Source organism: Sorex fumeus, unplaced genomic scaffold, assembly GCF_029834395.1.
Source record: "Sorex fumeus unplaced genomic scaffold, SorFum_2.1 ptg000037l, whole genome shotgun sequence".
In the NCBI taxonomy this organism is placed as follows: Eukaryota; Metazoa; Chordata; class Mammalia; order Eulipotyphla; family Soricidae; genus Sorex; species Sorex fumeus.
Genome location: NW_026606094.1, coordinates 42,400,931 through 42,423,627, shown reverse-complemented (window position 1 = coordinate 42,423,627; position 22,697 = coordinate 42,400,931). Strand labels below are relative to the sequence as shown.

Below are 22,697 nucleotides of genomic sequence, written 5' to 3'. Positions count from 1 at the left end.
ATTAGAGCTGAACCTGTAGACTATGCCTCTAGAGACAATCTGCAAAACACAGCGTTACATTTAAGGACGGAACTGACTCAAGCCATTAGCTTTCAAATTTGAAAGTGGTTTTATTCACATCTCACCAAACATACCCCTTTAATCTCTGAGTAGCATCTTAACAAAAAAGAGAGTTATCTGAATAACTATCAATCAACTGATGTTTGATGGATTAACCAACAACTGGTAGAATCAGAAGATTCAGGTGACAGGGAAAGGTGAGAGGCTCAGGGTAATCAATATTCTAAAGAACAAGACAGTTTCCCAGATGGAATGCAGTCAGCCCCTTTCTTGTGGCTGTACAGTGGGCCCCACAAACCCAGAGGCATCTGCCAAAGGTCTTGGACAGCTGTGCAAGCACTCTTTGCCATTTGTTCAGCTGTTCTGCAGTGAGAGGGATGCATATTCCCATGGCCCCACCAAGATTTCTTTTCTAGCTCAAAACAATAGAATTATATTACAGCTTTTTTAAAAAAACATTCTGATTCTGTCACTTTAATCATATATTTACCTGGGCAAATGCATCTACTGCTCTTTTTTGGCAACTAATAGAGGTGAAAAGAATCTACCCTGCCACATTTAAAAATGGGTAATACCAAAGAAGTGAAATAAATCACACTTTCCACCTAAGAGCAAAATTGCTACTTAAAGAAGTAGATGCCCTTCACCAGGCAATTCAAACTGTCGTGAATACAATTTGTCAAAATCCCATCATCTTCAATTCTTTCCTGCATGTGAACATCACAATAACAAGGAAAATGATTTATTGGTGAAGTTTCGGATTGTAGCATAGCCAGCTAACTATATATATATATATATATGTATATATATATATTACATTACCACATTACCGCAGTTATTATGCTATGGAAATGAATTCACTGGACTTGTTAAAAATGTGAACTGCTCCTTTCTACCACAAGAGAGAAAAGGGAAAAAAGGCAAGCTTTCAAAGAAAAATATAAACTCATTTCTTACTGACTTATCTTTGTTTTCATGTTTTTAATGAAGACTCGGTTCATGGGAATTAATGCTATTATCTATCATGTAACAAGCTATTAATTTTGTGCTTCAAATTTATTAGCCACCTTTCTATGTACTGTTCACAGGCAAATGAATGGACTTTATCCTTGTATTAAAACACAAAAGAAACCAAATAATCTCCTGTTTTATGACTTTTCAAAGTTGATTACATCTTTGGCAATGCTTTATTTGAGGCATAGTACTACACAATAGCCACTTCAGAAAAAGATCTCTGGCAGTTTTATTTGTGAAGTTTGTGAAAGTAGGTTTCACTACATTTTAATAGTCATCCCTCCAGACTATGCATTAAAGGATTACTAAGGAAATGCATTTCTCCCAGTGATAAAACCATACTGGGCAAGTTAAATTTCTTTTTCCAAAGATCAAACAATTTCTTACGAGTCTGCCTCTTTAATGTGACATATCGCTAGCATTTGCGAATTTAAACAATTCAGTGGAGAAAATAAAATGTTTAAGATGATAGCATTTACTGTTAAAAAAAAAAGTTTATGGATCTCTATTTTTTTTCCCTTTAGGGCATGTCCAATTCTTCAGGTTTTGTAAAACATGATGTTATTTAATTCTAAAGCAGCAATTTTATATAAATAGTGATCTTTATCTCCTAATTATCAAAGGACATTTTACTTGTAAAAAGCTTTAGGAATGTAAAACAGCTACAGTAAATGAGAGTTATTACCGTAAGTCATGATAGTATTGAGCCTTTAAGGGTCTCTGAGCTCTGACAAGAGCAAACAGTACTTTAGTGTATCAAGATTCCCATGAGAAATACATGATGATTTATTTCTGTGATTTATGAAAAGTGTACTTAAAAGCTCAAAGGTCTCAGCATGTCCATAAAATTAGGAAACTACTGGCATAAAATTAAAAATAGAAAAATCTCCACACAGAAAGCAATCCGACAAAGTAGAACCTACCATAAATTAGATATATTGTAAAAAGAAAATGTAAGACAAAACTTTGATTAGAGTTGGAGAGACAAATCAAAAGGCTGATCAAATGCTTGGAATGCAGGAGGCCTGGGTTAAATCACCAGCACCACACAGTCAAAAGTGACTCTGAAAAAGTGACTCTCAAGCACAGATGGAGCTGGGAATAGCCACAAGCACCAACAGCTGTGGCTCAAAACTGAAAAAGAAAACTCCACAAATACGAATATGAAGCTCTGATTAAGGCATATTAATGAACTATACTTTGATTAAACTCATAGTTTTTGGTTGTGCTGCTAACACAGTCATGGTCCTCCTGTTGTTCATCAATTTGCTCGAGCGGGCCCAGTAATGTCTCCATCGTGAGATTTGTTGTTACTGTATTTGGCATATCGAATACACCACGGGGACCCTGCCAGGCTTTGCTGTGTGGGCAAGATACTCTTGGTAGCTTGCTGGGCTCTCTGAGAGGGCGGAAGAATCGAACTCGGGTTGGCCATGTTGGCTGCATGCAAGGCAAACACCCTACCGCTGGGCTATCGCTCCAACCCGCTGCTATAGACACAGTTTAATTTTCCAAACATTTCCAATGCCTTTTAATTTACCCAGAGATAATGATTCATGAAGATATTACTTTGTATATGATACCTTTTGAAATTTTCTGAGTTTAACATAGCACTGTAGCAGTGTCCTCCCGTTGTTCATCAATCTCCTCATATGGGCACCAGTAACGTCTCTATTGTGAGACTTGTTTTTACTGTTTTTGGCATATCAAATACATCATGGGTAGCTTGCCAGGCTTTGCCATGCAGGCAGAATACTCTCGGTAGCTTGATGGGCTCTCCAAGAGGGGCGGAGGAATTGAACCTGGGCTGGCTGCGTGCAAGGCAAATGCCCTACCTGCTATGCTATTGCTTTGGCCTGAGTTTAATATAGCAAATTAATAATGTTATCAAACAAGAATCTGCAAACTTATGAGGTTTCATTAGTATTATTTAATAGCTATCAGAGTGAATAGTTAAGTGGGATCTACAATTTAGAAAATAATTTTCAATTGTTATTATTATACTTAAATTAAAAAACTAAATATTTGAAGAGATTTCTAAGCATAACAATCTACAGAATGCAAACTATAAAATTCCTTCTCCTGGTATATTTCCCAAAAGAATTACATGTTAAAATATTTATTATCTTTTAAAGATAATCTTTTATTCATTATTATTTTTTATAAATTTATTTATTGAATCACCATGTAAACAGTTACAAAGCTTTCAGGTTTAAGTGTTAGTCATACAATGATGAAACACCCGTCCCTTCACCAGTGCAGTTTCCACCACCAAAACCCCCTACATCCCCCCATCCCACACCATCCCCCTGCCTGTGTGGCAGATGATTTCCACATTACTCTCTCTCTTCTTTGATTACATTTAATATTTCAACACCAGACCCACCATTTAATTAAAATTAAATTAAAGGCCCTCCCATTGATCATCGATTTGCTCAAGCGGGTCCAGTAACGTCTCCATTGGAGACTTTTGTTGTTACTGTGTCTGGCATATCGAATACTCTCCATTATTAATGGTATTTCCCCCCAACACTCAGACCTGCCAAAAAGGCAACATTACACAATTTGGTTTCTATTGCTGATTATGAATAGCATATGATGTCACATGTTCATGATAGCGACCGCATGATTTTGGAATTCTGAAATTTTAATGATTGAATTTGGAGGGATTTCTGCTAAAAGCCTCTGGGTTCTGAGATTCATTTCTGTGTCTCTGAGATCATGGCTGTTAAGCAGCTTATCAGTAGCCAGAGGGGCTATTCGAGCGAGGCAACTGGAGGTCTCCTTGGGGTGGGGGAGGATAAGGGCAGGTTCCACCCCAATCCCATGAGGCCCTGCATGTCTCGTCACAGCTGGCCCATTCCTGACTGTCCAATGGCCTCTGGAAGATGGTGGCCACCGAGCCTCCAGGGGAATAGGCGTAAAGATAATCTTTTAAGGAGAATATTTGTAAAAAAAATGTGTCAAATAATTGAGTGGCAAAAAAGACAGTATAAAAAAAGTACATACGAATTACATATTTACACTAAGGACAAAAATGTATAAAGGACCCTGTTTTAGATGGGAAAGATCAATATTATATACCACTTCTTACTAATACAATTTTTAGTAATATAATCTATGTGTAGAATAGGATCAATCTCTTTTGCTCTCTTTTTTATTCTGCTTATTTTTGGATCCCACAATGCCATACCTAGCATATCATACAGTGTCAGGATCAAACTTGGACTCCTGCCCACAAAGTATGTTTTTCAGCCCTTTAAACCAATAAAATCTCAATGAAATCATTAAGGGATTTGTGTGGGAGTAGGGAAAAGGAAGTATTTCATAAGTAAAAATGAGTGTATAAAATGGGTTTACCAGAGTTATATTTTATTGAATTAGGACTTGCAATGCTAATAACTACTCTTAATCTTTTTTTTTATTTTAGGCATCTTGCTTTACAACCGGTAATGACAGGGTTTCATGATGAAAAATATGCAAAGGGCATTTCTGGTAGTAGTATATAGAAGTTAAAAAAAGATAGGGCTAGAGAGACAGTACAGAGGGTAAGGTTCTTGCCTTGTATATACCTGACCTGAGTTTGATCCCTGGTGTCCCATGGTTCTCCGAGCCCACTAGGAGTGATGCCCGAGTGCAGAGCCAGGAGTTAGCCCTGAGCACAGATAAATGTGGTCCACAACCCAACCCCCCCAAAAGTTAAACCTGTAAACAAGGTATCAATATAAGGTTGATTAAGAAAATCATTTCCCATTCATACAATGAAAGACTCATTAAGAATGATGATATAGGGCTCTGGAGCAATAGTACAGTGGGTAGAGCACTTGCCTTGCACACAACTGACCCGGGTTCAATCTCTTTCCTTTATTTTGGGGAAGTTACTGTATTGTGCCACACTCAGCCATGTGCAAGGTTTACTCCTGGCTCTGCTCAGTGGTTGTTCCTGTCAATGTTCAGGGGACCATATGTGGTGCCGGGTTTCAAACCCGAGTTAGCTACATGCAATGTGACTGTCTTATACCTGTACTTTCCCTCTGGCCCTTCAATTATTTCTTAAAACAACCCATGAAATAGATATGATTTCTTTTATTTCACCTATGGGAAAATGTAAGGCTCAGAAAACTAAGTCTCTTGCCCTAGGTGGTGACAGTGTAGAAAATAAAGTCAGATGGTCTCACTCCAAAACACATTCTGTTAATATTCATTTATAATATTTGAATGTAATGCACATCATTTAGTACTTTCCCCTGTTGTTAAAACATAAATGATACATTCATCCCAACTAAGGAGAACATACTGGTATGCTGATATTAACTAAACTGCACTTGACTATGACTTTACTAGTTGTCCCCTAAATTTCTTTTTCTGTTCCACGATCCTACCCAGGAGGCTGCTTTACACAAAGATGTCATGTCCCTCTTGCATTCGCTTTCGTGATGATTCTCAGACTATTTTATAAAAACCCAACGGTTTGTAGAAGGAGTACTACTGAGATATTGTGCAGTGATCATCAATTTGAATGTGTGTGTGTGTGTGTGTGTGTGTGTGTGTGTGTGTGTGTGTGTGTGTGATGGGCTTTTCATTATCAAACTGGAGGCATGGTTTTGTAAGGAAGATGGGAGGGGAAGTATCTTTCTCCACACATTCTACCAAACAATAAGATGACTTCTCTCAGGGGAGACTGAAATTAAAGACCTGTCTTGAGGCACAGTATACTGGCTTTTTCTATTTTAAAAACACTCTATCCTCAGTAATTTCCTTTCTTTGTCTTATGAAAAGAACTTAGTAATCAAAGCACAAGTTTATATGGGTGGCAGTGTAGGAGTAAATTAAGCACCAACACTTAAAGTGGAAAGAGGCATATCTACATAAATTATTTAGAATCTTTATGTCAGAGCCTTCATTTATTAAAAACTTATTTTTATTTATTATAGTTTAGGTAGTTACAATACTGTTAAAGGCTGCAGTATCAAAATAGAAAGTTACTAAAGCCACCATGGAAGTGCCCACAACCGTCCACCACTGTCCCTCCACACCACTTGTCTGGTTTTCTTTTCTCCTACCTCCACTATCTGGTAATTAATTTTTATTACAATGCCAAGATTTTGTCATTGTGTAGTACTATCTATTCTCTTCTTTTGTGTCTCTCTATTCCACAGATGAGTGAGATCAGCTATTATCTGTCCTCTCTCTCTTCTTTCTCTCACTTAACATGGTACCCTCCAATTCTATCTTTTTGCAGCAAACTGCATGATTCCATATTTTCTTACAGCTGCAGACTATGCCCTCCTTTAAATGCATCATAATTTCTTGATTTGTGCTGTTTCCATACTTTGGCTATTATAGTAAACACTTCAACAAACAGAGTTTACATATATCTTTTCCAATCAAGGTTTTTGTATTTGGGGACAGATGTCAAGAAGTGGAATTGATGGATCATAAAGAAGTTCTACTTTTACTTTTTAAAAAAATCTCCCTATTATTTAGAACTCTTATTTTGTTGTTGTTGTTGTTGCTTTTTTTGTTTGGGGGTAAGGCTCAGGCTCAGGGGACCACATTGAGTTCCAGGGATTGAACCTAGTCAGCTGCATGCAAGGCAAGCATCTTACTCATTGTACTATCTCGCCAGCCTGTAAAGCCTTTATTGTTGACCCATTCTCCTATTCTCCTTTCATATACTATCCTTTCTTACCATTGTAGCATATTATGCATATATAGTTGTTCCAAAACACAATTCTTAACTAATGTCTGACTTTTGCAGAGACCCTAAAAGTGTGAAAATTAAATGTGACAACCAATATATTTGTTTAAAATCATTTTCCATTGACTACTATAGAATTTGTCACAAAGATAAATTAGAAACCACTTTTTTTTTCTCAGAAGCATTCTGTAAGGAACTTACCAGAAATATTCGTTCAAGTTGATCCTGAATATCTTTCATTCCTGGAAAAGCAGCCACTCCTTGAATCATTTCAACAAAGATGCAGCCAACTCCCCTAAAGAGATAAGAAGTTCCATTACAAAAATGCCAATATATTCTGCTTAGAAAACTAAATTTAAAAGTAGGAAAACTACCTCTCGAGGATACATAAGTAAATAATATCCTTAATGATTACTAAGGGCAGTGCCACACATATATCTACATCTCATAATTTTCCTTCCCCTCTCTGTCTCTAGTCACACGAGAGCTCACTATAATAGAATCATAACATAGCATAAGTCACTAAGACTGTAAACTTTGGTACCTCTGCCCTGCAGAATATAGTCAGGTGATTCCTAGGCCTAATAGAGAACATCTCCACAGTCTTGTTTAATATCTTTTCCAATCCTTTCTCATAGACTCTCAATGTACTGTAATTTCAAGATGTCTAGGAGTCCTTGAACTTGTTTTGGATCAAAATCATCTGGAAACTGATAGGAAATGAGCTTCAACAACTTCAAGCAGAAAGAGGACAGACAAAAACCATTTGGAATTCTTCTGTCAGAGCTCTCTTTATTTATTTATTTATTTATTTATTTATTATATTTTATTGAATCCCATGAGATAGTTACAAGCTTTCATGTTTGAGTTACAATCACACAATGATGAAACAACCACCCTTCCACCAGTGCATATTCTCACCACCAATATCCTCAGTATATCCCTCTTTCCCACCCTCCCCCTGCCTCCATGGCTGACAATATTCCCCATGTTCTCTCTCTCCTTTTGGGCATTATGGTTTGCAATACAGTTACTGAGAGGTTATCATGGTTGGTCCATTATTTACTTTCAGCACACATCTCCGATATTGACCAATTCCTCCAACTCTTTTCTTAGTAATCCTTTCACTATTACAGTTGCCTTCTCCCCTTGGGTCATGAGGCAGGGTTTTAACTATGAAGAATCTTCCTGGCCTTTCTATCTACTGTCTTTGGGTGTCAGTCTCATGTTATATTATTTTATACTCCACAAATGAGTGCATTCCTTCTTTGTCTGTCCCTCTCTTTCTGTTTCATTTCACTTAGCATGATACTCTCCATGTCTATCCACTTACAAGCAAATTGCATGATTTCATCTTTCCATTGTGTAGATGTACCAAAGTTTCTTTAACCAGTCTGTTCTAGGGCACTTGGTTTATTTCCAAATGGCTATTGTGAATAGTAGAGCTCTCATTTTTTAACCCACTAGCCTACAATGTTTCTCATTGTCTAACATTTCTTACCATTGTGAAATATTATTAATGTACACTAGTTCATTAAAAAATCATATATACTACATATACCCATGTGAAATCACTATCTGAGAAATTGCAATAATCTGTATATGACCCTAGTGATTCTATTTTAATCAGTCTAGCTTGGAACCCAGGCATAAATGACCTAAATTCATCTACTTATACCCAAACATAAACTTATATAATTTGGTTCAATTTCCTACTATCTAGAATTCCATTCTTCCTCTACCTGTACTTGATGCAGAAAACCAAACTAACCTCTATAATTTAAATCCCATCTCATCCATAAAGCCACCCCAAACAAATCAGAAGACTAACTCTCTTTTATAGGCTTATAGATAAAGCCTTTACTTATCACAGGCACTATTCGCTATGATAAACTTCCTTAGTTTAGCCTGTCTTTTCATAACTGTTATTTAGCAATCCAGCACATCGTGAAATCTTCCCTTCCAGAACATAGCAAGAAGACTTAACGCAGTAGAAACAACCAATCCATACTACAAACAGAGGGCCAATGAGAATGCTAGCTAAGACTGGAGAATATGTCACTTGGAAGTGAAATGGAAAAAAGACTAACACACTCATGGCAAGAAGTAGCAATAATGGCCACTTGGGGGCTAGAGAAATAGTAAAAAGGGTTAAGTAAGAGTCTTGCCTTGCATACAGTTAATCCTGTCACGATCCCTGACACCACAGATGGTCCCTGAGTACCAAGAATGACCCTTGAGCTCAAGTAGTCATATCTGAGTATAGCCAGATATGGTCCCCAAATCCAAACCACCCTTTTCCCCGCATCAAAAAAAAGTCATGCTCAAATTCCTGCAAAAGACATATTTTGGATTGACATTTCTCCCACATTCCAGGGTCCTAGATAATATACATTTTTTCAAATTCATTCTACACCAGAACAATTCCTACCTCCACCCTCTACTCCTATATAACTCAATCTTGCATGACTTTACATTACTGAAAATATCATAATAAACTTCAAGCACTGTTGGGGCATTTCTGATATGACTGAATTCACTCAATTTAGGTGAGCAAACCCATGAACCTTCAGTTTATTTCAGACTTTCCAGAGAGAAGTTCCTCTCTCTAACAACCATGGTTATTAACACAGTTGTATATTAGTAATGCTTAAAATTAAAGAATTAACTCGAAGAACTCTTACTTCTATAATTCCACACAATTCCTATCCAAATGAAAAATACAGGGTATACAGAGTAAAAAAAATCACCGAAGACAAGTCATATTTAATATCACACAAAGAAATAATTTCCTTTAAGTAGCAAAGAACTACTTTAAAATCAGTATTCTAAGCAGATGGACTTAACAACTCAGTGTTCTAGGCAGATGGGTTTAACACAAGTTATTTTCATTTGAGTTGACAAACAACATAGGTATTGAGACTGTCTTATTAGTATACTACAATGTAATGATATGCTTCTAAACAGAGGGTTTTAGATATCTGGTTGGGTCTAAAATTTAAATTTGGTGATTTTCCAAATTTTTCTGCCAAGGCTTCTCCTGCACCCACCCTCACTGACCTTCAATTCTATTGTCTCTTCACCTAAGTTTATTCAAATATCTTGAATCTTACATAGTTACCTGCACTTTGCTTTTTTGCTTTGTTGCATTCAGCATATATCTTTTGTTCCCCATCATTTTGGCCCCATCTCAGTCTTTCCACCACAAATTACAACCCTTGGAGTGTGAAAATCCTTAGCAGAAGTCCAGAAGTCACAGCTTCATCCACTGTGTGCCTACCTGAGCTGGCTGGTGAAATAACTTGTACTGCCATTTCTTCTCAGAGAAATTACTTCAATATTACTACAGCAGTAGTCTACCCTATGCAATATGATACTCCATAATATGATGCTTGAAACATCTTAAAGATAAGTCCACACTGTACATTCTACTCTGTTGGAATGTAATAGTACAGCATTTCTCTATTTTTTGTTTTGTTTTGTTTTTGGACAACAGTGGGAGATGTCCAATACTCACTCCTGGCTTTGTGCACAGAAATTAATTTTTTTCTGTTAGGGATAAACACAGCCAACATTCTATTGTTAAATATTTATCTTAAGTATCATGGTTTTGAAACATTTAATGGCAGGGTTTCAAGCACAAAACACTACAGAACCACACTCTCCACCAGTGTCCCCTTCCCTCCACCACTGTTTCAGTGCTCACCCATCATCCCCATGCCCACTCTGTGGGAAGCTAAAGATCAATTCCCAGTTTCTATTGTCCTTATGTATCTATTATTCCTGCACTATGTGTTTTTGCTTCTTTTATATGTGAGAGATCAATCTACATCTTTCCCCCTCCCTCTGACTAGCATAGCATTCTCCATATCCATCCATATTTCAGCAAACTGAATGATTTAATGTTTTCTTAAAATCAAATGTAGGTGAAGGGATGATACTCCATCATTGTATGACTGAAACATAACCTCAAAAGTCTGTAAGTCTGTAACTGTACCTTAGGGTGATTTATTAAAAAATAAAACAAAAATAAAAATAATATTTTTGGATTAAAAAAGAAAAAAACAAATGTATTCTATTGTGTATTATGTACCACAGTTTGTTTATGCAGTCATCTGTTCTTGGTAACTTGAATTGTTTTCAGATTTTGGCTATTGTGAACAATGCTGCCCTGAACACAGGAGCACAAATTTCTTTTCTAAATGGAATGTTAGGGATCACATTTAGTTGTTCTTTGAGGAACCATATGAGGTGCTGGGGACTGAACCCAGGTTGGGTTGTGCAAGACAAGCACCTTACTTGCTAAACTATCTCTCTGGCCCTTAAAACAACATTTTATTTTATTTTTTAATTTTTTAATGAATCACCGTGAGGTACAGTTACAGACGTACAAACTTTCGTGCTTATGTTTCAGTCATACAATGACCACGTACCCATCCTTCCACCAGTGCCCATTCTCCACCACCAATGATCCCAGCATCCCTCCCATCACCCCCACCTTCTTCCCCCCATCCCAACACGACTATTGGCAGGGCATTCCCTTTTGTTCTCTCTCTCCCTCTGGGTTTGCAGTCCACAATACAGGTACTGAGTGACCATTATGTTCAGTCTATAGTCTACTTTCAGTCCGCATCTCCCATCTCGAGCTGGCCTCCCAACTTCCCTTTACTTGGTAATACACAGTTTCTTATCTGCTTAGCTACCCAAGAAACTTGGATTATAGAAAAAAAATTTCTAATGGGCATTTCCTGCAACATCAGTTTTGAAAGATAACTGATAGTGTACTAACAAAACCAACACATTATACTTAAAGGATTTGTTAGAAAATGTAGAAAAAAAAAGAAAACTAGGAGTAAAAAATATTCCAAAATACTACTACAGCAGAATATTTTATTACTGGAGCAATCTTGATGCCAAACAGCAATAAAAACCCTTCATCTTAATATAAAAGTATCGTCTGCTTTCCTTTCTTCCCCTCTTGCTACCCTCCATTAGCTCAGCACATTTTCTCACTTGATGAACTAAACCCACTGTACTAACTGCTTTATCAAGAAAGAATTCATCGATGTAACCTCTATATTTACAGTATTATAAATCATATCTTGGGAAATACCTTTAGTATTTTGCTTATTTGAAGAATCTGAGTAACTGTCTAATTATCAGCCACTTTTTCTAAATATTTCAAGAATAAGAATGGTCACTAAAACCAATACTGAAAGGGCAAGTGAACACACATGATACAGTATGTTCAAACTTTTATTTTATTTTGTTTGTTTTTGCTATTTTCAGTTTTGGAGCTATACCCTGTGGTGTTAAGGGAACAAGATGCAGTGCCAGGGAAGATGCAGAGTTGATAATATGCCAGGCAAGTGCCTTAAATTCTTGATTGTCTCTCCAGATCAAATTCCCACTTTTAGAATTAACTTAAAAGGACACTCAGAAAACACATTCACGTATGCTCAAACATCTTTCAATTCCTTTGAACTAAAAAAATTTCCAAATTGGATGTATGGCACAGATATGCAAGCATTTTTCCAGCTCAATTAAAAATAGATTTTAAAAAAAATTTACAATTCTATATCTTTTTTTTGTTTTGTTTTTGCTTTTTGGGTCATACCCAGTGATGCACAGGGGTTACTCCTGGCTCTGCACTCAGAAATTACTCCTGGCCCTGCTTGGAGGACCATATGGGATGCTGGAAATTGAACCTGGGTCAGCCATGTGCATGGCAAATGCCCTATCCAGTGTACTATCGCTCTAGCCCCTACAATTCTACATCTTTTGGAAAACTATTTTGAGCAAACATATACTTCTGAGAATATTATAAAGCATTTTTGTCAGACTATTACTCTATTAATTTGCAACTTTTCTATAAATTAAAAAATATCTTAAAATTTAAAGTTAATTTTTATTTGATATTTTTGAGAGCATACCCAGAACCACATACAATATTACTGCCTTACCCTTGTACAATCTCTTGAGTTTAAAAAATTAGTTTTTAAAGGCTGAAGGAAGAAAACTTTGGTACTATGATATAAAATCAGTCATTATAAGAAGAGATGTGACATTTTGTCTTTTCTTATATCAGAAAAAAAGAACCTATGTGCATTTTGATGAATGTCTTATTGGTTTTTTGTTTTTTGCAGTAACAGAAGCACCTAGAACTGTATGCTCAGAATGTGAAATGTCAGTTAAGGTTCAACCTTAAATAACTTAGGAAGCCAAGTAAAGATTAAGTTTAATATGAAGGCATATAAAAATCAATATATACTCTAAGGCAAAGGAATTCAAGATAAAACACATCTAAACTATTAAATTTGGGGTAATGAGAGGGGAGAGTATAAAACAGAGAATAAAAGAAACCCCAGAAAAGGGACACAAGCTTTTTCTCCATCAAACAGGACACAGTAACTATAAAGTCATAGTTTATGAAGACTTCACAATATTTCATATTTTGTTAGCCTTCCTTAGTTCCATGCTCATGCTACTTCTTAAAACTGTAATTTGTTTATGAGTATTTTAGCCCAGAAGGCTACCGAGAGTATCTTTTCTGCACGGCAAAGCCTGGCAAGCGACCTGTGATGTATTCGATATGCCAGAAACAGTAACAAGAAGTCTCACAATGGAGACATTACTGGTGCCTGCTAGAGCAAATCGATGAACGAGGACAGTGCTACAGTGCTACAGTGATCTTTCATAGAACATGGATGGAGTCTCTAGTTTTAAAGATATAATCAACATCAATCAAAAATATTAAAGCAACATGGCAGCCAGCCCTTCCAGGTCTCAGAGAGAAGTGTTAGGTCTCTGAGGTAACCGGTCAGTATGAATTATAATGTAACTACTTCTTAAAGTTCTGTTGAGATTTTAGGGTGCTGGATACATTAATAAATAGGAATCAATTAAAATAGGGATCAGCTGGGTCCATCAGCTCCCCTGGTCAGAGTAACTGTATCTGAAAACACACAAAATTTGAAGTGGAGTATATTCAATTTTCTCATAAAAACACTAATGCTACATGCTGTTAAGGAACCCAATGAACTACTAACCACACAGAGAAGTGCAAACTATGACTAGTATCATTTATCTGACGTTTATCAAATTTTGATTAAAAAATAAAGCAATGCTGTTTTAAAAATAAAATAAAATTGCATTTTAAAAAGTAAATAAAAATTTAAAAATCCTCCCTAATTCTTTGTGCAATCCTCACACCAACTGTCTGGCTCAGTCTCAGTAACAATGCAGGAAGACGTGAAACTCTTTACAGATGGTGCAGCTTAAATCTCCATTCTAATTTCATTCATTTATTTGCAGAGACTTGAGGCACCTTAGATTTTGCAGAGCTTTGAGTGGAAGGACAGATGCACTGTCAGGAGCAACGCTGAACCACAGGATCCATCCAGGTTGACCTGACAGGACCCAGCCTGAGTGCGTGCAGGGCATCATCAGAACTCACCCAGCTAACACTTTCTCTGTGAGAGGAGCTTTGCTCTCTCTCAAAGGCTTGTCTGATAGAGAAAATTATCAGAGGCCTCTACTAAGGTTCAGGGAATTATTCAGAGCCAGTTAGAAACATTGCGCTGCTATACATAAGGAAGGAGGGCTACAGATAAAGATGATGTTAAGCTACTTCTGACAGGAAAGCCGACGAACGGAACCCAAACTCCCTTCTGCAAGTTAGCTATTACTGCCTTTCTCTCTTTTAACAATGATGATGGCACCAGAAATGCCCTCAAAGCCTATCTGCAAAATGGAAAAAAAAAGGCAGCTGAAGATGAGCCCCTCACCCTTCATTGTGCATGCCAGTCTCGTGGAGATCTTGTTAGAATGCAATTCTGATTTGACTGCGTCTGGGCTTGAGGCCTGAGATCTCGCAATTCTAACAAGCTTCTAGGCCAAGCCAATGCTGCTGGTCTCCAGAACAGAACTTGAGCAACAGGAATCAAAAGAAATCTGAGTAATTCTGTTTTGAATAATTTTTATAACCCCGGTTAATTCTCTGAATATATATTCAGACACCAGTTAAAAGACAAAAAAGAAACAGAAACTAGTGAAACAAGTTAGATTAAAATCTAAACACGTTCTGAATATAGTAAGTACACAGGGATACAATGCTAACTAAAGAAGGTTCCACATTAATTAACCTAATAGGTAATTTAATTTAGCCAGGGTTCACTGAAATAGGCCATTATGCAATTAAGGCCAGTGCAAATCTACTAAGGTGGCCATTTATTCATTTCGCTTTTCTCCCATGGAATGAATATATTTGTAAAATAGATCAAAGACTTTTGTTCCCTAGGAGGTAAGCTTTTAAAAGATCAAAAAAATTTTAAAAATTGTTTTTCTATAAATGGCAAGGAAATTTATTATACATAATAGACGTGATCTTTTCATGTTGGCATTTGCAGTATTTGAGAAGTGAAAGATTAAAAAATTACATTCCACATGCCCTTGGTGACTATTGAAGGAACTGAATTGATTAAACTGTCACTCATCATTTACTGCGGTTAGTGCTTCATTAGGCACAGATAGGCACAATATATCTTAGTCAAATACTTCTATGCAGTCCTCAGCTCTCAAGGCACGAAAACAAAACAAAACCCAAACCTAGGCTGTGGGCAAAAGCCCATCTCAGAAAACAGTTCAAAAGGAATGCTTTGTTTTGTTTTGTTATGGCAGAGGAAACTTTAAGATGCATTTTCAAACTAAGAAACAAAATTACATCTCTAAGATAGTGTAATTACAATTAAGCATATCAAAACAGAAAAATCAAACAAAGGATGAAAGCTCCTTCTGAGGTGGGAGGAGCCAGGAGGTGACTGGGGGTTCCCTGAGAGCCCACACCTGAAATCAGATTTAGGAATTTGCTCAAGAAGCTCATTGTCCTCAAAGTAGCAACTGTCTATGTGCAGCACAAGTTGCAGTGATAATTCCTGCTCATACACTGCAATATGCAGCTACCTCTATAAATTTCAGTACATATAATCACATCATCTTACCTGCTTCAGAAACCTTGCTTCTTATGCTGTATTTTTAAACTGTCATATCGATACCCAATAATTCTACCTTTTTTTTTTGCTTTTTGGGTGATACCCGGCATTGCACAGGGGTTATTCATGGCTCTGCACTCAGGAATTACTCCTGGCAGTGCTCAGGGGACCATATGGGATGCTGGGAATCGAACCCAGGTTGGCCACTTGCAAGGCAAATGCCCTACCCTCAGTGCTATCTCTCCAGCATCCTCCGCAATAATTCTACCCTAAAATCACCACTTTCCCCTTTCTTCATTTTCTCTACCTGCTTTCCCAAAACCTGTTCTTTCCTACTCACAAATCTACTGATTCACGCCCAAGGATAACTTTATCCAAGGCATGACCTAAGTGTCCTTCGATCCTAACTTTGTCAGCTGTGAAAGATGACTTTGACAAGTCAACCATTCTCACTTGGCAAAACCTTCCCTGACCTTTCACCTCTCTCCCAATCATCTGCCAAAAACAAATTTATCATCGTCACCTCTGAGCTTCCATCTGTGTTAGCCACATACTTGGGGCATTGGCTTATTATACTCTCTCTCTTGAAATCTGAAGTCACAGACAGATCTTTCTCGTCTCTACAGTCCTGGGAGCTGACACAGAGTCTGGTAGTAAATAAGTGCTCAGTAAACATCTGTAAATAGGAATGAGGTCATCCCACAAGCTAGTTAGAGGAGTCTACACAAGAACAGCAACAGAGGAAGTATTTGATTTAAAACTAATATTATCATATAAAATGAAGCACTAAAAATCCCCAGTGTGTTCAGTGAGTTCACCCAAATATCTATACTGTAACTACATTTTTGAGTTTCTCCAAAGGAATTCTGGCATTCTCCATGTAAATTTCTAATTCAGTACGACTATTTACTAGAAAGATAAAATTCAGAAATAGAAGAATGTAAGAGAACTCTTGAACTGACCCTCCTTCCTTCCTTCTCTCCTATTCTTCCTTCATTCTTTTCTCATGCCAGGAATTGAACTTGAGTTTATGTAGTGCACTACATATATCACTGTCTTAATTTCAGTACTAGCGCCTGTAATTGTGCTGCTGAACCCCAGGTCAGACACCCCTTCATTAGGACACACCCTTTCTCCAAATAGATCAGGAACTTTTTTTGTTTTAGAAAGACTTGAAGTGGGGAGACGGATAGGAATGCATGTTCAAGAAAGAACATGGGCTTGAAGAACAAGCAAAAAAACAGAGACAAGAAAGGGAGATATGTGTTCAATATGTGAAAAATATGCCTCCACCATCTCCTTTAAATCTTTATTATCTTATTTAGGAATTTGGGTTACACTTAATGCTGTTCAGGGTTTACTCTAGGATCTGAGCTCAGGAATCACTTCTGGCAGGCTTGGGGCCCATACAGAGTGCTGGGCATCAAATCCAGGTCAATTGTGTTTAAGGCAAGCACCTTACCCGCTGTACTATCACTCTGGCCCCCATGTTATTTTTTTTTATTTTTAAAAATTTTCCAGCTTAGGCTGTGAATATGGTTCAGTGGCAGAAAGCTTGCTCGACATGCGCTGGTTGAAGCCAATCCATGTTGTGGAACATGGCGGCAGCAGCAGCAGCCATCTGAGACTAGAGCCTTTGTGGAGCCTTCCTGACTTGTTGTTTACTGAGTCACTCCCACTGGTGCCCAGAGGACTCCAGGCAGTTTTTCAGGGATGTGAGGGATCAAACCCAGGGCTTTGCCCATGCAAGAATGTGTTCTACCACTTCAACCACAACCCCACTGTCGCTGTCCTGTCACTGTCCTCCTGTTATTCATTGATTTGCTCAAGTGGGCCCAGTAACATCTCCACTGTGACCTCCATTGTGACAATTGTTACTGTGTTTGGCATATTGAATATGTCACAGGTAGCTGGCCAGGCTTTATACTCTTGGTAGCTTGCTGGGCTCTCTGAGAGCGGTGGAGGAATTGAACCTGGCTCTGGCAGGCCAGCCACACGCAAGGGGCAGAAGAATTGAACTGGTTCAGATGAGCCGGCTGTGTGCAAGGCAAACACCCTACCTACTGCGCTATTGCTCTAGCCCCACAGAGGGTAGGGCATTTGCCTTGCATGCAGCCAACCACAACCGCAGCAACCTTTAAAGGTTTTTCACCTCTCTCCCCTTTCTATTGCTATGGTTGTCTCTGCTATGACTGGGAGTTGTGCAAACATGGTTGAAGTTCTCACATAGTTTCCATTGCGGTGTTTTCTAGGGTTGCATGTTTTACTTAGAATGCTCTCCCATACTCTGGTTGCAGTGTTGACCAAGGGAATCACATGACTTACTATGCAGCAGCCACATTTGATTTTGGTGATTGCTGGGGGCGGAGAAGAGGGTCACTCTTTAGTTGCATTGCTTTCACACACTCGGCTGTGGTATGCTGCAGATGACACACTTTGTTGTGATCCCTAGATCTCAAACAACAGAGCTGCTGGGATCACACTCCAGCATACGGGTGGCTCCTGGGATAGAACTCGCCCACCTCAGGCTCCTAAAGCAGATGCTCTGTCACTGCCTTGGACCCTTATAACAGCATGTCTTTCTGGGAGTGGGTCTGGTCAGATTCAAAAAGGAAGAAATAAAGTAAACCTGCTATACCTGGTTATACAATGCAGACAAGGATAAAACCTAAAAGCGTGTCTACAAAAGTGAGAGTTTCAGACAGACAACACAGTAAAATTATACTAAGAAAATGAGTATAATCAGTTATTGTACACAGGGAAAAAATGATGGTTGTCAATGCTTAAAAATCCAAAACAGAATCATAAAGAGGGTTCCAGAAATAGAGTCCTAAAGTAATAATCATAGGTTACAGAAATAATGGGAACTATTCAGACTTAGCACATCCAGGAAAAAAGTCACAATTAAATAAAACTGTAAATAGGACAGGCTTTTACTGAGCACTTCTACAAGAAGAAAAGAAAACTCAAAACACTGCATTGAATAGCAGAGGAATGGAATAATGAAGGAAAAGAAACGACCTATTTGATTAGTCATTTAAAATACAATCATGGAAAACACTTGTCTGTGGAACTAACTATAGACCAGGCAAGAGAAGGAAATGAGCCCTGCACACCTTCAGTTTCTGTTTATATGACAGCTGGTACAGGACACGGGAGTACTTTTCCCTGCACATGTACTAATACTCTTTCAATAATGTGGGTACTTGTGAAATCTGTCCATGAGTAATTATCATAAGGATCTAAGCAACTTCACACTCAAGCTATTTTTTTTTCATAGAAACCATATCTAGCATGAAACAAAGAGCAATCACCACTTAATTCTTTATTACTTTCCTAGAGGATTCTGAATTTCAATTTACAGTACGCTCAGTTGATCATCAAACCACCTAACAGAACTTTGTTGGGCTCTGATTAATAGTATTGAAACGGGCACTACTAAGACATGTGGCTGGATGAATAATACTTGACAGGAAAATATTTGATAGTGTAGTTTTTATTAGACATGTTCTTTGTCTCTTTTGCTAAATTTCTTGATTCTTTTTTTTTAAATAAAATTGTAAATAAGATGGCTTTCTAAATTTGTTTTTGTTCATTATTTACAGTTTAAAATGCACCTAATTTTAGCATAATGATTTTGTAATAATGATTTTGGCATAATGATTTTGTAATATAGTATAGAGCTATATTTATTATTCTAATAGCCCCTTTAATGAAGTTCTGGTGTTTTTCAAAATATATATTAATGAATCATCTGCAAATGATCATGTCAATTCTATTTTTCCTATCTGGATACCTTGATTTCTTGTTGTCAAATTCTATGAGCACTTAGGTTATACTAAATTAAGTAGAAGTGGTGATAATGGGCAGACTTGTCTTGTTCCTGATTTTATTTATTTTGGGGTTATAGAGGCTCATAAATGATGCTTAGGAGGCTCAGGAACCCCGCTGGCAATTCTCAGCCAACCAGGCTAGTGGTTCACTGCAAGGCCATTGAGGGTGTAGGGTTGCTCAGATCCTATGGTGCTGGAGATACTGGAGTCACTTGAGAGATGCTGGGAGTCCTCCTACTCATACCAGCTAGTGCTCAGAAGTTGCCAGAGCTGCGCCTGCCTGGCAGTGCTTAGAGAATCATGTGGTGAGTGAATCTGGGTTGGTGCGTGCCAGGCATGTCCCTAATTGCTGTATTATCTCTGGTTCCTGAGTCCTGATTTTAAAGAAAGTGTTCCAGTTTTCTTCACTGAATATGAAATTATCTGTGAATTTAGTGATTCTGTATGGAATTTTGTTTGTTTGTTAGCCACACCCAAAAGTGCTCAGGGCTTACTTCATCTCTGTGCTCATGCATCACACCTGGCATTGCTCAGGGAACCACATGTAGTACAGGCGATCAAACCAGGGTCAACTGTATTAAAAGCTAGAGCCCTGGGGGCTGGAGCAATAGCACAGTGGGTAGAGTGTTTGCCTTGCACGCGACTGACCCGGGTTCGATTCCCAGCATCCCATATGGTCCCCTGAGCACCTCCAGGGGTAATTCCTGAGTGCAGAACCAGGAGTAACCCCTGTGCTTCGCTGGGTGTGACCCCCCCAAAAAAAAGCTAGAGCCCTGTCTGTTGTACTATCTCTCTACTCCTGTATGTGGAATTTTTAAGGCTAAGATTGCTCCTCCTATTTGCTTTTTATTGAGAGCACTTATACATAAATTGGTACTGAATCTAGTAAAATGATTTCTCAGCATTTACTTACATTATGGTATGACCTTCTTTGCTTTCATTAATACAGTGTATCAGATTACTTGCTTTTTATGTTGAACCATCTTTGTATGCCTGAAACATACATCACTTGGTCATAATGTAGGATCTTTTGATGCTCTGTTAAATTTGGCTTAAATACTATTGGTAGTATGTTATCTAGAATTGCAGTCTCTGTTCATTAAGGATACCAGTCTATAGTTTTCTTTATTGTGATATCCTTGACTAATTCTGGTATCAGCTAATGCAGACCCCATAAGATCTATCAGAAAATATTTATTATTCTTTGATAATTTTTGAGGAGACTGAGAATAGTCATATATTCTTTGGGGGGTTGGGGAGCAGAGCTGGCCGTGGTCCTGGAGACATTGCAGCATGGTGCTTGGAAACTACTCTGAGTGGTTCTGGAGGACCATTTGGTAGGAAAAACTAAACATGGGCTCCTGTATGCAAAACATACACTTTTACGCTCTGAGCCATCCCACAGCCCCTTATGTTCTATAAAAGTTTGATAAACTCTCTTGAAAAAACATTTGTTTGAGGACGTTTGAGTATGGATGTCTTTTTTTTAAAATTATTGTTTCGATTTTCTATACTTGTGATGTGTTGATTCACATTTTACCTTCTTATTTCAGTCTGGGTAGGTTTTATTTAGCTAAAAAGTGTCTATTTCATGTAGGTAATTAAATCTGTTAGCATACAGTTATTCATAGGAGCCTCCTCTAGTCCTTTGCACTTTAATGGAATTTACTGGAATTTCTCCTTTGTTTCTGATTCTGTTTAGTAGAGATTTTGCTCTTCTTTATAAGGTTAGCTAAAGGTTTGATTTTATCTTTTTTGAAAAATTGACTTTTAGTTTCAACTATCTTTTGCATTTGAAAAATTTTAATTTAATTTCTTTCTGCTCTGTTTTCTTTTAGGATGGGGTTGGAAGGGCACAGCCAGCCGTATTTAAGGGCTACTCTGGGGGCTGTGCTTGGAGTCACTTCTGGTGGTTCTCAGGGGACCATGCAGTGTCATAAATCAAACCTGGGCCTCCTGCATGCCAAGAATGTCTCCAGCATCAGTAAACTATTTCTCCAGCCCCCTGATTTTTAACATTTACTTACATTAGCTCTTGATTTTATTTTTTATTCTTGTTCCAATTGTGTTAGTGGTAAAGTTATATTATTAGTTTTGACTTTTCTTACATTTTTTAAATAAAGGTTGGTATCAAAATCATCTTTCTTCTTAGTAAAGTTTTTGCTGCATCTGATAGATTCTGATAACTTATATTTTCATCTTCTTTTGCCTTCAGTTATTGTTAGTTTATGCTATAATTTCCTCTTTACTGACATAATTACTGAGAAACATAGTAGGACAGGGTTCTTAGACCAATCCAGAGTAAGGTAGTAGTAGCCTGCAGTGCAGTTTTCTGATTATTAGCTTAAAAGGGGTAGATTTTAGGGGAGAACTGAGTTTTTTTTTCTTTTTGTGTCACACCCGGCAATGCACAGGAGTTACTCCTGGCTCATGCACTCAGGAATTACTCCTGGCAATGATTGGAGGGCCATATGGGATGCTGGGAATCAAACCTGGGTTGGCCGTGTGCAAGGCAAACGTCCTATCCGCTGTGCTACCGCTCTAGCCCCAGAACTGAGTATTATTTTTTCTGAAAAGGGTAATACACAAGTTTGGGAACTTCTGCTTTAAATTTTTGAGATTTTTTCCAACTTTTTTCTTAACTGACTGTTAATTTTGTAGTGCTAAGACGATAAAAACATGGCATAATTTTAACCATCTTAAGTTTATCGATACATAGTTTGATTCATTTATCTAGAGCGCATTTGAAATTGCTCCATGAACACATAGAACAGTTAAGTTCTATTATTTTGGGATATAATGCTATATAAACGTCTATTAATCCCATCTGTTCTAGATGATTAAAGGCTGCTATTTCCTTATCAATCTTTGTTTAACTGACTTCTACACTGATGTTAGTAGGTTCTTAAAATCCCTCAGTTACTGTTTTATCTTTGATGCCACTCTTCCTATTAAGAGTTTCTTAATATAATTTTAACTTCTTTCATTTTGTACATGTGTATTAATATGTATAAAACCTTTCTAATGCATTAAGTCCTAAATCATTATATGTTTTACCTATATTTTTTCCTACTGCTCATTTTAGCTTGAAATCTATGC

At 37.6% G+C, this 22,697-nt stretch overlaps 1 protein-coding gene across 4 annotated transcripts in view; it reads right to left on the bottom strand.

Annotated features, from left to right (window-relative positions):
• Positions 1–22,697, bottom strand: part of CDK14 (cyclin dependent kinase 14) — a 710,477-nt gene that overhangs the window by 231,929 nt on the left and 455,851 nt on the right. For all 4 annotated transcript variants that reach the window (XM_056118543.1, XM_056118544.1, XM_056118546.1 and 1 more), the window contains one exon: positions 6,977–7,070. In XM_056118543.1, coding sequence (XP_055974518.1) covers positions 6,977–7,070 — 94 coding nt within the window. The remainder of the gene's footprint in view (positions 1–6,976; positions 7,071–22,697) is intronic.